This window comes from Hibiscus syriacus, unplaced genomic scaffold, assembly GCF_006381635.1.
Source record: "Hibiscus syriacus cultivar Baekdansim isolate YM2019G1 unplaced genomic scaffold, ASM638163v2 tig00110333_pilon, whole genome shotgun sequence".
In the NCBI taxonomy this organism is placed as follows: Eukaryota; Viridiplantae; Streptophyta; class Magnoliopsida; order Malvales; family Malvaceae; genus Hibiscus; species Hibiscus syriacus.
Genome location: NW_024062689.1, coordinates 13,765 through 27,952, shown reverse-complemented (window position 1 = coordinate 27,952; position 14,188 = coordinate 13,765). Strand labels below are relative to the sequence as shown.

The 14,188-nt window shown below is 37.0% G+C and overlaps 2 protein-coding genes and 1 pseudogene across 2 annotated transcripts; 2 read left to right on the top strand and 1 right to left on the bottom strand.

Moving 5' to 3' along the window:
• The first annotated feature begins 1,250 nt into the window (after positions 1–1,250).
• On the top strand, positions 1,251–2,848 carry LOC120120197 (aspartyl protease family protein 2-like). Its single transcript, XM_039139876.1, has one exon. The coding sequence runs from the start codon at positions 1,278–1,280 to the stop codon at positions 2,742–2,744; it is 1,467 nt and encodes a 488-aa protein (XP_038995807.1). The 5' UTR covers positions 1,251–1,277; the 3' UTR covers positions 2,745–2,848.
• A 3,073-nt stretch (positions 2,849–5,921) lies between these two features.
• Positions 5,922–8,779, bottom strand: LOC120120196 (phosphatidylinositol 4-kinase gamma 4-like). The gene is made up of 2 exons (XM_039139875.1): positions 7,107–8,779; positions 5,922–6,537 (listed from the first exon to the last, which is right to left on the bottom strand). The coding sequence occupies exons 1-2, from the start codon at positions 8,475–8,477 to the stop codon at positions 6,166–6,168; spliced, it is 1,743 nt and encodes a 580-aa protein (XP_038995806.1). The 5' UTR covers positions 8,478–8,779; the 3' UTR covers positions 5,922–6,165.
• A 2,683-nt stretch (positions 8,780–11,462) lies between these two features.
• Positions 11,463–13,086, top strand: LOC120120251 (annotated as a pseudogene).
• The last annotated feature ends 1,102 nt before the right edge of the window (positions 13,087–14,188 follow it).

The following is a 14,188-nucleotide window of genomic DNA, read 5'->3' as shown; positions in this document are numbered from 1 at the left end:
AAATTCATTCTTAACCTTGAGAATTCGTAAATAATTAAACACTTTAAATCCCTGAGATCCTCTATCTTGTAATGAAAACCCATTCCGTGTTTTAGTGATGAAATAGATGGATTGAGAATTCAAGGGATTTCAAGTGTTTAATTAGCAAAAAAAATGGGTCTAAAAATGCCAAATGCTATTTCAGTATAATAATAGCAAATGTTGAGGATTAGATGGCCTACAATCACGGTGCAAGTCAAGGCAAAGAAAAACAAAACAAAACAAAAGCTTCAATTTCTCCGTGATGTTTGTTGGGCACCCTCATATTATAATGTTGTGTGGTCCTCTCTCCACCTTCTTTGATTATTATTTTCTCTCTTTTGCTTCTCATAAAGGGCAGGGAAGTTTCCTTTTAAGATCTAACAGCTGATTTCTAAGTTCCAAAATTAATTACTATATTATATTCAGAGAGACAAACTTCACGCCGGCATCATTGGTTTCACTTACATTTATACAACAAATCAAAACAAGAAAAAAAATTTGGGTCTCTATTATTCGGTCCAAGTGTTGAAATTTTGTCTCCATAATTATATACATGTATACACAAATAGTTCAACAGCAGATAGTCAACAAACGTGGGAACTCGACCTAAAGGACACTTAATTTACTGTAAACAAATGCAGCAGCATGAATGGGTAGAGAATCTGCTAAACAAGCACAAAACTGGAATGCCTGAGCTCTATTTCTTAGATTTATGCACCAAGCATCTGTCTGTGCGAAGTAAGACCAAAATATGATTAGTGTAATTGAGATGCAGTAAGAGATATGATGATGTCTTATATGTACAGATAATCTGATCAAAATAAAGACAAGACACTATGTATATATATTGCTCAATCATAGAAGTGCAAGAAGCTTCTGCTCTATAATGGATACTATAAATACCGTCCCATGCATGCACATGGCAATGTAAGTACGAGGGAAGTAAGTCATGGTAATTTGTTTGATGAATTAGCATCGACACATAGTCCAATTGTCTAAGAAAGAGAGTTTAGTTAAATGGGAAGTAATTAATGCATGTGGAGTATAGCATCTAAACAAGAAAATAAATAAATTGGTAATTGGTGACGGTGCCTTTTGGTTCAAAACCAAAAAGGGTAAGACAGGCATTTCGAATGTTCAATCAGAACGTGATAAAAGTAAAAGCCACCAACTTTATCACCGTTCACATTTCATTATTTAAAGTACTCTCTAAACTCCATCATCTTCGCAATTTTTCTTCACTCTCACTGTGATCAATGGGGGGAAAATCGAAGAACAAGCTTCTATTTTCTTCCTCCATTATCCTCCTATTCATTTCTTTCTCCGCCGCTTTTTCATCTCCTTTCGAGCTCCAAACCCTTCTCCCCCGCCCTCTTCCGTCGCCGCCCACTCTCTCATGGCACGACTCCGAACTCGAATCCAACTCCCTCGAAGAAACCTCTCAACTCGACCCTGTTAGTTCCAACACCACACTGGAAGCGCAGTTAGAATTGCACCACGTGGACGCTTTGTCTTCCGAAGATACACCGGAGCGACTCTTCGACTTACGACTCCAACGCGACGCGCGTCGTTCTGAAACGATATACTCCGTCGTTTCGGAAGCCGTTGCCCGGAACTCTCCACGAGCGGCCGGAAGGCGTTCTGGGTTCAGCAGTTCTATTATTTCCGGATTCGCTCAAGGGAGTGGAGAGTACTTCACACGCCTTGGTGTGGGTACTCCGGCCAGGAATCTTTACATGGTTCTCGACACTGGTAGCGACGTCGTTTGGGTCCAGTGTTCACCTTGCAAGAAATGCTACTCTCAATCCGACCCGATTTTTGACCCGACTAAATCACGATCTTTCGCCGGTATTCCCTGTGGATCCCCACTTTGCCGCAGCTTGGATTCATCGGGATGCAGTCGACGTCGGATGTGTCTTTACCAAGTATCCTACGGTGACGGTTCGGTTACTTTCGGAGACTTCTCGACCGAAACGCTGACCTTCAGAAGAACCTCAGTTGGTCCGGTGGCGCTCGGTTGCGGTCACGACAATGAAGGGTTGTTCGTTGGTGCGGCAGGTTTGTTAGGCCTTGGTAGGGGGAGATTATCATTTCCCTCCCAAACAGCACGCCGGTTCAACCGGAAGTTCTCTTACTGTTTGGTAGACCGGTCCGCTTCGTCTAAACCATCCTCCCTGATATTCGGCGGCGCCGCCATTCCCCGAGGCGCCTTGTTCACTCCGCTGTTAACAAACCCGAAGCTCGACACTTTCTATTACGTCGAACTGCTCGGGATCAGCGTGGGCGGGACACATGTCCCCAAGATCACCCCGTCACTGTTCACAATGGATCAAGAAGGTAACGGAGGGGTCATCATCGACTCCGGCACGTCCGTCACCCGCTTGAACCAACCCGCTTACATCGCACTGAGGGATGCGTTCCGTCTCGGGGCAAGGAATCTAAAACGGGCACCCGATTTCTCGTTGTTCGACACGTGTTTCGACTTGTCAGGACAAACTTCCGTCAAGGTGCCGACGGTGGTGTTACATTTCAGAGGAGCGGACGTGTCGTTGCCGGCGACGAACTATTTGATACCGGTTGATAGCAGCGGGACCTTTTGTTTTGCATTCGCGGGTACAATGAGCGGAATGACCATAATTGGGAACATCCAGCAACAGGGTTTCCGGGTCGCATATGATTTAGCGGGCTCTCGGGTCGGGTTTTCTCCCCGTGGATGCGCTTAAAAGCGGCGGTGCTTCTCTCTTTTATTTTTCTTTTTCTTTTTCAATTGCAAGGGACAAAGCTCCATCCCTGCCTTTATTTTATTTTTGGGTAAATCTGCCTTGGATAAGAGTGTAAGGAACAGATGATAAGAACTTAGCTGCTTAGGAATAGAGAATGTCGTTTGGAGGGTTTTCTCGTGTGTCCGTTGTATTTTTATAAAGAACAATTAATGCAAAAAATATTTTTCATTTAATAAGATAACAACTTTTTTAAAAAGATAACGGATCATACACCCCGGGTAATGGAAAATATGATTATTTATAATGGATTCTAATATTTTGTTTTGAATATACTTATTGCTTGTATGATTGCATTTTGAGGTTGGAAGAGAACATTATCCAGCAAAATTTTAGCTAATAAAAAGAGAATTTGACCTATTGGAATAAGTCCAACGCTAATTAAGCAAGTGGAGGGTGTTGGAATTTGGATTTTCAAACAGTCATTTGCTAAAGCCAAGCAAATTGCTTTTTGTTGTAATCCAAGGCAAAGTGAATTTGTATATGTGGTTTACTGAACTTTATGGAGTGATATTTTAGTACATTTTTATGGCAATTTTATACAAATAACACCATAACAATGAAATATTATCTGTTAGACATATTTTCTCCAAATATTACTGATATAACACATTTTTTGACAAAGCACGGATTATGCGGTGCGTTTTCGCATGGGTTTATCCGAGTTGATGCCAAGGTGAAAAAGCGCAGATCATGAAGCGTGCATTTGCAGGGTTCTATCCGAGTTGGTGTCACATAGTAAAAGCGCGGATAATGAATCGTTGGGAAATCTGACATATGTAGGGAAAGCACGGATCATGAGGTGCACCTTCTATTATTCACTTTAAATTATTGTGCACTCTATTATTACCTGAGCCTGAACTCTTTCAGTTATTCACCCATCCCTCTCCTCTATAAATATCCCCGAATGCAAATATAAATCACATCAAAATTATTTTCACATTCTTCCTTCTATCAAGATAAGTAGATTTTATTATAATTTTTAAAAGATAAAATTATTTTTTATTATATTATATTTATTTTATATTTAATTACTTGACAGTATCTTTTTCTCCTCGCATAAAACATTTTTATTAAAAAAATTATTTTAAAAGTTAATCCTAATGAATATCATTTTAAGAATAACTTTCTTAAATATATTTGACTGGAAAAGATAGTTTTATTTGATAAGTAATCGATAAATGTTACTTTCAAAAACCATGGAAAGTAATATTATGTTTTAACCCTGACTTGAAGTATTTTTCTCTTAAGCTAGTTTTATTCGACAAGCAATCGATAAAAAAAAACTTATTTTTTTAATGCGCGAAAAGTCTTTATACTTGAAAAAAAAATATTAGCTTAAGTCTTTGAAAAAGGTATCGGGAAAATTTTATACTAAGAGGGACACTTAAATTTTAGGGTTAATTACGCATTTAGTACTTAATCTTTTAATTTTTCAAAATCATACCTAACATTTAGTTTTTGTTTCATTTTAGTACCACACCATTAAAAATTAATGCGTTTAGTACCTAAACTATCAGTTTTGATCCATTTTAGTATCTAAACTTTCAATTTAAAAAAAATAATAATGTTAATTTTGAACAAGGGTATTAAACGTGTAATTTACCCTAAATTTTATAAAATTACACACAGATTGAAGGGTAAGACGTAGTGCTCACCTAAGCTTAGAGTTAGATGTGGAGTGGCATGTGAGATGGACTGACATATAAACTCTATCCTATATTGTTAAACCTTGTTTTTCTTTGATATGGCCATGGGTAATGAATTGAACCTCCACTGCAGTCACGGCGTCAAATGTGTTAATTAGCTGTGAGCACATGGATGATGGATCCAACCTACAAATGTGAAAAAAGTTTGATTTTCTTAAGGATGTCCACCTCATGTCGCCATTATTGGTGGTTCGCTCCACCTGTTCGGTTATAAATCTTTATCTACCAAAGCAGCAGGAGTTAAGACTACCGGCTGTTTACAAATGAAATTTTTCAAAAGGAAGATTCCTTTTTCACATCACCCTTCATTTACCTATTCTCAAAACTGCCATGGACCTTAAAATTTACATGGATTTGGGGAAGAAGCACAAAGAATGGATTACAATGTGGGCCAACGATCATGTTATTTATAAACTTGATATTGTGATTTTTGAACGAATACATGTCATGCAATTCATGTATTATATATAGGAAGTCATATCTACCATTTGATGAAGAAAGGGTTATATCTATTCACCAGTCCAAGTAAAAACGTCGGTTGACATCGTTCTTCGTCTAGTCGAAGAAGAACAAACCATTTTAGCTTATCCTCATCAATACAATCGATGTCATCAGCTTTTACCCATTCAATGCATTCTTCACCATTCATTGTTCTACTTCCTCCGAGTTTAAAGTAAAATTATTGCACACTAATATCATCGAACCTGACATATACTTTATACGCATCAATATTGAATGTGAGTGACCCCCTACCAATACAACCACCATTAAGCATATAAATTCCATTGAATTGTTCTTTCTTCTACACAAGTCATCCCGTAAGAAATTTGCGAAAATGATAATCAACATTATTCATCACTTTAGCTTGGCATATTACATGAGTTGTAATTTCCCCAAAATTCATAATTTGTTTATTGATCTTAACCAGAATGCGCCATGTGAGGCAATATATGTAACTTGAATTTGTTCATTGGTAGATACTCCAATTTCCAGCACTAGATTACAATCTTGTTCATTTTCTTGAATGCATCTTTCGTCATCTATGTTAAGGAATTCCACTGTTTTCTGTTTCCATCTTTGAAGCCTTCGTATATGGCTACCTTTCGTTTCATGCGGGATGAGATTGAAGCTCTCAACTATGTGGGGAATGCATAGGAAACCCATTTGTAATTTGTAAATAAGAGACAGGGTTAGGGATACCAATGATGGCCTTGTTATATAAAAGCCCAATAGGCCTACCAAGAAATAAAATACCCACTTCATACACCCTAGTGAGGAGTGAAATCGTGAATCAGAAATATCAGCGAAATGGAACTCAAAAACCCATTTGAGTGGTCCTCATGACTTAGACGATTTATTCCCTTTCGGAGACGAAATCTGAGTAGTTAAGACGTTAAAAAAATATTAGTGAAATGAAAAGAAACCTGTCTTTAATTCAAATTTCAAAAGACCAACAAAAACAACTTGATAAACAATTGAAATGTTGTGAATCTCTAACTAAGTGGCAATCTGTAAAGTGCCATAAAGAATAGAGAATCGCATGAGAAGAATAAGCATGCAAAGTACCAGGAGTCATGTGCAACTACTAAGCTATTAACTATGATAAACCAGCATTCTCTGAATCAATTCTATCAAATTGTTTCGAGATAGTGTTTTCATAACCCATCAAGATGCCAATCCATGATCTGCGAGAGTGTCTCAAGAAACGCAGCTTCACTTGTGCCCGGAAGTACGGAATCCTGTGCCTCTTGGATCATTTGCTCAATTACAGATTCCTCCTTCAAATTCTCCCTGCACATTATACTTCCAATTGCAAAGGGAGTGAGTCCCCTCTCTGCACCCTTTTTGAGCAGCATGGTGGAAATGCGGAGGGTGCGTGCACATTTTGGCGACATATTCCATCCAAGGAATTTCATAAGTGCAATATCATCTTCAGCATCCAGTGATTTTATATAATCAATTGTCTCAGGAGAGTAGGATTTGCGCGCTTGAGGCCAATACAGCCACTCAAATGTGCAATCTTCAAACTATAGAAGTAAAAACAAAACATATTATTAGGGATTAATTTTCAGGACACAGCAAAAGCAACATGTAAAAAATCACATAAAAAAGGCCCAAAATATGCAATCTCAAACAATAGAAACAGAAAATATGATTAGTGATTCCAAAAATAGGAATATAGTGAAACCAAAATGACAGTATAATGACACTCATAAGCACCACACAAGACAAAATAATACCCCTAGAAAATTTAGGCACATAATCACACTGGCAACAGCACTGAGCTTGCAAGATAAGTTAGTGAATCGTGATTATTATCATTTTAGCAGCATATTAGTCTCTTGTCTCAGTAATATCAAATATAAGTTTAATGACCAACTAATCATGAATCTATAATATGATTCAAGTCAAATTCACAGTTGAATTCAAACCATCCTGAGTACATGCGTAACATTTAGTCTAGAGGAAGAACCTAGAAACATTAAAATAACAAAAGGTATGGACAAGTAGTAAAAAAGACAAAAAAAAAACAAAGAATAGTGGTATCATGCATGAGGTAGCAGGAAATTAAAGAATAATCATGGAGCAAACTTACGCTTTCAGGCAAGCAATAGCCATGATCGATTGGAATCAGCACCGTCTGCCCGTCTTCATCTTGGCTCAATAAAATATTTCCAGCATGCCTATCAGCATTTGCCAATCTTATATCCAACACAGAGATTTTATGCACTTGCTCGACTGGAAAGGACCCCGGACCTATATCCTCACAACTTCCATTGTTTTTCTCAAACATCTGCAATGATCCCATCTTGACTGTTGCTAAACCATCTGGGTTGTTGAACCCAGCATGCAAACACTTGATTAGAGCAGTAGGAAGGACCCCAGCAAAACCCTTCTCATCTCCATATAACCTGTGTTGTCCTTTCTTAGGGTGATCCAAAATATAAGCTGCGACTTCCCTGAATGCTCCTTCTCCAACTCGCGTACCCTTTCTCAACCCTTCACCATCTGATGACACCGGTAATTGTCGAGGATTATTGACAGCTAAAGGCTCTTCATCTATTGGCTTAAAAACAGAAACAAATTGTTGGCCAGTTGAATCTTGCATGAAATAGACTCCTCCAGTCCCCTCCACGGACCTAATTGGAATTTTCCCACTGTACAATCCATCATGGGTGGAGTTAATCATATTCACAATGACAGAAGGTAGTTCAAATTCGGGATTAACAATAACAGGCTCCAATACAAAATCACTATTGGGAGCCTTCCTTGGTTCAACCTCCTTATCAGCTTCATATCTTGTAGGATAGATCTCTTCATCACCAACATCACAATCTTGATTGTGTTTCAATTCTGGTGCCACAACAGATAACTCAAAATTCTTAGCAACAGGCTTAGCCCTAACTTTGGCAGATTTACGGACTAACAAATGCAATACAGCATTGTTGTTCTTACATACATCATCAATAAGCCTCTGATCCTCTAATCGCTCTCCATCACAAACAACTTCTTGCTCATCAAGATCAGAAAAATGTTTCTCCCTCTTGGCGATCTGCTTCTTCACATAACCAACATCACGCCCTCGTTCAACATGAAAGGTAAATTCTTTTCCAGCCGTAGTCTTAACATTAATGCCCTGAAGATCAGAAAGCCTAAGAACCAAGTGTAGAACATTTCCATCGTTCACTCCATAGTCACGGACAAGCGAATTGCTCCGTGCCAACTCCCGGCCTCCGCAAACCAACTTCTGATTCTTCACAACAAAACCTTTATAGGATTGAATGCGTAGCTTCAAGGATTCAATAGAATCCGATTTCAAAACTCGCATCGGAACCTTGGATTCAGAAAGTGCCAAGAATATCCAAATTGATTCGTTTTCACAAAGATCCCAGTCAGGATACAAGTGATCAGGAGGGATCATAGGTTCTTTTCGAACCGGAACAACAGCAAGACCAGCAGATGACATCGTTGACGGTGAAAACTTGACTCTAAAAAGAATGCTAAAATCTTAAAACTACCTGTACAAAAATTACAATATTTCCCCCCGCATTTCTTTACAACCTAAACAGTTCTATACAAGCGAGAATCCGAAAAAAAAACTGAAACCCTAGGATTCAGAAGCGAATCCCACGGCTCAATTCATCTCGATTTGCACAACTAGAAAATAGAGATTGAATGTATGGAAGAATTAAAGATGAGGACGGTGATTCTTACCGGAAGAAAGGAGCAAGAAAGTGAAGCTTGAAATCAAAGGTCAAATTCAGGAAATTTCTTCTGAGCCGAAGGATTGGTGAGAGAGGAAAATGGCATCGGAAAAGAGAGACACGTGTATAGCCGTCGTCTTTTATAGTTAACGCGTAAAAATTGTACTACTGTTGACCCATTTGTATACGTATAGATGTCATTTTTGAGTATTTCTTTTTGTACAAGGCAAAATGGCTTTTGGTATTTCTCGTAATTTGGGCTCCGTCTTGGAGTAGCTCCCAAGTTTTGTTGTCTTATCTGGCTATTCCCTTCGTATAATTGCCGATTAGTATCGTTCGGTAAATTAGTGTAAAAAATAACATATAATTAAAAAAAATCAATTTACCTAAATTTATTTCTGAAATTTTTTAACAACGTCTAATTGTTTGATTTACTAACCCGTATCACTACAATAAATATAAATTTTTTCGCATATTGATTATTTTTTTATTCCATTTCTAATGATGTTAGAAAGTACAGTTTATACACATTTGATATTGAAATTTGTGAATGGAAAATTTTAATGCACATATGATAATTTTATTCTGAATTTGTTATAGAATTGTTTTTAATAATTTTATATTTCTTTTCATTCATAATTTAAAAAATATTAAATATTTTTTTAATGAGGATGATATTTATAATATTAATTATTAATGACATCAGATAATATCATATCCAAAATACACCTGGAATAATTCATAATCATAATATTAAATATGTTTAATTTTGTGCCTTTTTACAAAATATATCAATAACAATGTCCGATAAATTAAATTTAACCATCAGTCGGTGGAGACTTCTGAATTCAAATGTTTTGTTGCCGCCACGTCTCAAGCTTTAGGGTGTGGGTAAACATAATCTGGTCAAAATTCAAAGGGATGGACATTTAGAATACATAATCTATATAATAAAGTTTCATTCCAGTCACGTTTTGTTCTGATATTTCAAATATTAAAATTAATTAAGGAGTTGCAATTTGAAATTTGAATACTCCTTTAAATTTTAGGATAAAATACACAATTTGTCCATCGACTATATGACATTATTTTATTAAGTTCTTCAACTATTAAAATTACTAAATGATCCTTTGATTATATAATATTATTTTGTTTAATTTGTCAACTATTAAAAGTTACAAAATGATCACCCAACTATTTATATGTTCTAAAATTGTCTTTTTTTGGTTAAAAAATTGAAGACATTCTAAGTTGAATGTTAATATGATGAGTGTGATATTATAAAAAATGATCTCAGAATCTCAAATGACTATCATATCCTAGTCATCATGTTGACATTTAGCTCAAACGACCGATATTTTTTAATGGAAAAGGATGAACTTAGAACACCATTGTGTAATTTTTAATAGTAGAGGGACTCAACAAAACAACACCTTATAGTTTGATGATCATTCTATAACTTTTAAAAGTCGAAGGACTTAATATAGCAATACGAATTATTTGCCTATTTTACCCTAAATTTTATAAAAATGATAATAAGAAAATTTTAATAAGATATTTCTTACCACATAAATCATGGTCTCATATAAACAAAAAAATGTCGCATAAAATTATTTTCATGTTATTTTTTTACGATTTTTTTTTCTAAATAAACTTTCTCACAAACAAAATTAGTGGAAAAAGTTTACCTTCATCGTATTCCTATTCTGCCTCCACCATTCTGCAAAGCTTGAAGTCGTTGCTGTCGCTACCAAAAGCTATTCGACCATCTGATGCATTAAAAGCCAAATGCTATGCAGATGAAAGCTAAAATTCAGAGAGTTTAAATAGAAAAGAGCATGTGAACCAACTAGAATGGGAGTTATGCCTTCTGAAGGAAATATAAGGGTAGCCAAAACCTATTTGCAAAGCCATAGCACTACACCTTACAATTTAACACTAAAAAAGAGCACATCTTTTGGGTTTAGGCTTTGATTTCTATTGTTCTTATTCTCTCTTAAAGAAAAGGATGTTAGAGATGATACCCGAACTAGATTTTTATATAGAACAATAGACTCATCAAGCCATAAAAATTGAGCCAGGTTTTTACAAAATACCAAAACGCTGTCCGCTATAATATGACCAAAAATTACCCGCAGAAGCATTTCCAAGGTTGCAACCAAGCAACCTTGACAGCATAAACAAGCTACTAAAATACCAAGCATAGCTCCAGCAAAGACCTGTGATGGCGTGTGGCCCAGAAGTTCCTTGAGCTTTCTTTGACTGACAGGATGCCCTTGAAATAGCACCAATAGGGCCTTCTATAGGCACAATCATTGGTTACAAACCTTGCCTTGATCCCACATTCGAATTAGAAGTCAATTAATGACTTTTGAACCACAAAGTATCGATATCAGATAGAGAGTATCTATACATCTTGAGTATCAGTATTAGATTAAGGTTTGATGTTCAAATAATTCTTGAGGATATTGATACTCATCCCTTAGATATTGATACTAACTTTAAGTAGTGGTATCATTTCCAACCTCGAAGTTCAAATGAAATTCTCCGTTATCGTTATCGAGATACAACCTTTGGTATCGATACCACAAGAATGGTATTGAGAATCATGTGTCATGTGTCACTTACGACACCCCCGTTTCTCTAGTTTGCAGGTATCATAAACAAGTTTTTATTCAATTTTTTCTACTTCATTTTGATACACTAATATGGTAAAAATGTCAGGTGATGGATGAGAGAAGGGAGAAATGAAATGGGTTAGAACCGAAGTGGATTTGGAAAAACATGTTATTGTTCCAAAGCTTGACCCGAAAATCGATCACCCGAAAAGTTCCTCGAGGATTACATTTACAACCTGAGCAAAACCGGCATCAACAAATCGCAGCCTCTCTGGGACCTCCATTTGCTCAACTTAAGAACCCCAGAATCTGAGGCGGTTGGTGTTTTAAGGGTCGTCCCTTGGCGATGGCATTTCTCTTATGTCTCTTCTACTCGCTTGCATTCGCCAAAGCAATGATCCTCTGGCGTTGCCTATTATCCCAGTCAAGAAGAAGCAAGAGAAAAAGGATGATGATGATAGATGGTTTTGGGGAGTTATGTTCATGTTTTGGTCTTTCTTTCAGGTTTTTCGTAATACTTTGGTCGATGTTTTCATGATTATTGCCACGACATTGTTCTTGAAAGATACTCAAAATCCTCTCAAGGGTCCGCCCGGAGCTGTGTTTAATCCTCGTCGAATTGTTTGCAGGACAGTTAGCTTGGATGATATCAAGTTGGTCAAGAATGCAATGAAAACTGTAAGTCCATGTGTTGCATCATGAAGAAAATCTCAGTTATTGCAAAATTTTTTTTAATAAAATTTCAATCTGCAGACTATAAACGATGTTGCTTTGGGGATTACACAGGCTGATCTGTCCCGCAATATCAACATAATATATGGTAAGATTTCTTACTACTATGTAGTTTATGGTTGAAACAGGAAGGCTTGATTTTTTTAACTTGTTAATTAGGTGGGAATATCAAAGATGAGGGAGCAATAGAAAAGGATAATCTTCCTAAGAAAATTCGCCTCCGATCAACTTTGGTCTTCAACCTAAGACCATCTGCAGGAATCCGAGTTAGTAGCTTTAAATTTTGCCCCTAATCTCTCTTAAATAATCTTGATTAAACATGTTAAAGCATGCATGCTAGGCTTTAGCTGATATGATGGAGAAGGATTCTGAAGCAAAGTGGGGGCAATTGTGTTGGTTATGTTCTGCTCCCCTTCACCATCGCTTTAAGGGATGATCCGTTAGATTATATTCGTGATGCTAAGGCTACGATTGACGGAATGAAACGCTCCTTCGAAGCTATATTCACTTCCTCCATTGCTGAGTTAGCATTCAAGCTTTTCGGCGTAAAGGTCAATTTCAGTCATTGTAATTATTGATTAGTCTTAGCCTCTTATGTGTTTCACTGGTTTCTTATCAGTTTGTATGTTTTCCAATGCTGAAAACAGACGGCTAGTGCTTTGTCCTATAGAATCGTGTCTGGCACAACTGTGTGCTTCTCGAATCTGGTTGGAACTATGGAGGAAATTGGTTTTTATGGTCACCCCCGGGCTTTTCTTGCTCCTGGGACTTATGGACAACCTCATGTAAGTCTTTCATTTGAGAACAGCTACGCTGTTGTCCGGTCGAAATATCGGCTGCTAATGTGATTACTGAAAACTGCAGGCATTGATGATCAACTTCCAGAGTTTATATAGACAAGATGGCGATTGTTGTATCGGTGGATGAGGGAACAATTCCAGATCCTCACCAGCTGTGTGCTGACAAGGTTGAATCACTGAGGCTCATCGAGGATGCAGTGGTCACTAGGGGGCTTGCCTAGAAAACAGAAACGTTATTCCCCTTTTGCAGTATTTGTGATTTTATTCACAATTTCCAAGATTCATTCGATAACAAATCGCAGACTCAGGAGTGCACATGAGATTCAGGAAATAATATAATAGTATATTCCTATACTCAGTATGAAACTCTACTTTCAAATCTGGCAGAGATGGTCAAAGGCCAGAATCCACCACCATCCTTATAATCTGTATATATAAATTATAACAAATCCATTAACAGCCGTACCGTACAATCAAAATCCCATCATCTCTTCCATATAAACTCTCCACTTACCACTTCTCCTCCTTCAATCTCATATCCAAAAGAAGAAACAGTGAAAAAAAATGTTAAAAGCATGGATATCTAGTACCCTTTATCTCAAATCTACGTTCTCTTGTTTTCATCAACATATAATAATGTTTTGAATTCTTACCGCATGGCTGCCATTCACTAAACCCCGCCAGATTAGAGTGTTGCATCTTATTACCTGAAGAACTGAATAAAATACATCTGTCACCTGAAGTGGAGAAGCTACCTCTCCTATGGTGGGTCTCAAATGGTTATTTTGTGACGCCGGACAGAATAATGATTATCCTGCAGGCGCTCTAACAGATGATTCACAAGAGAAAATTCGTCGAAAAAATCAGAGAAAAAAAGTCTCTAGGGTTTAATAAAATATTATAAAATCAAAACCATCCCCAAAATCAGTCTACAAGCCGGACTGTTATAGCAAAAAATCGTTTTTATTCGAATTTTGCCAAAAATAGCAAAATCCCGAAAATCACTCTAAATTGAAATTCGAAATAAAATAAGCAACCTCCAAAAAAATCCGGCCTAAATCAGATTTAAATTGACTTCCTAATTGACAATCGAAAAGCGTTTTTCGAATTGGAGTCTTATGCGCGATTCTGACACATGTAGCCAAAGTTATGGTCAAAAGACTGAAACATACTCAAAACGACCCCAATGAGGAACATGTCACAATCAATTCCCGTCTTTGCGTTGATATGTCAATTTATGGTATCTCAGCGCCATCAAGGTGCAATCTGACAGCTCAGCATCATCTGTCTCGGATCCCCTTCATCATCTTGCTTGATAAAATT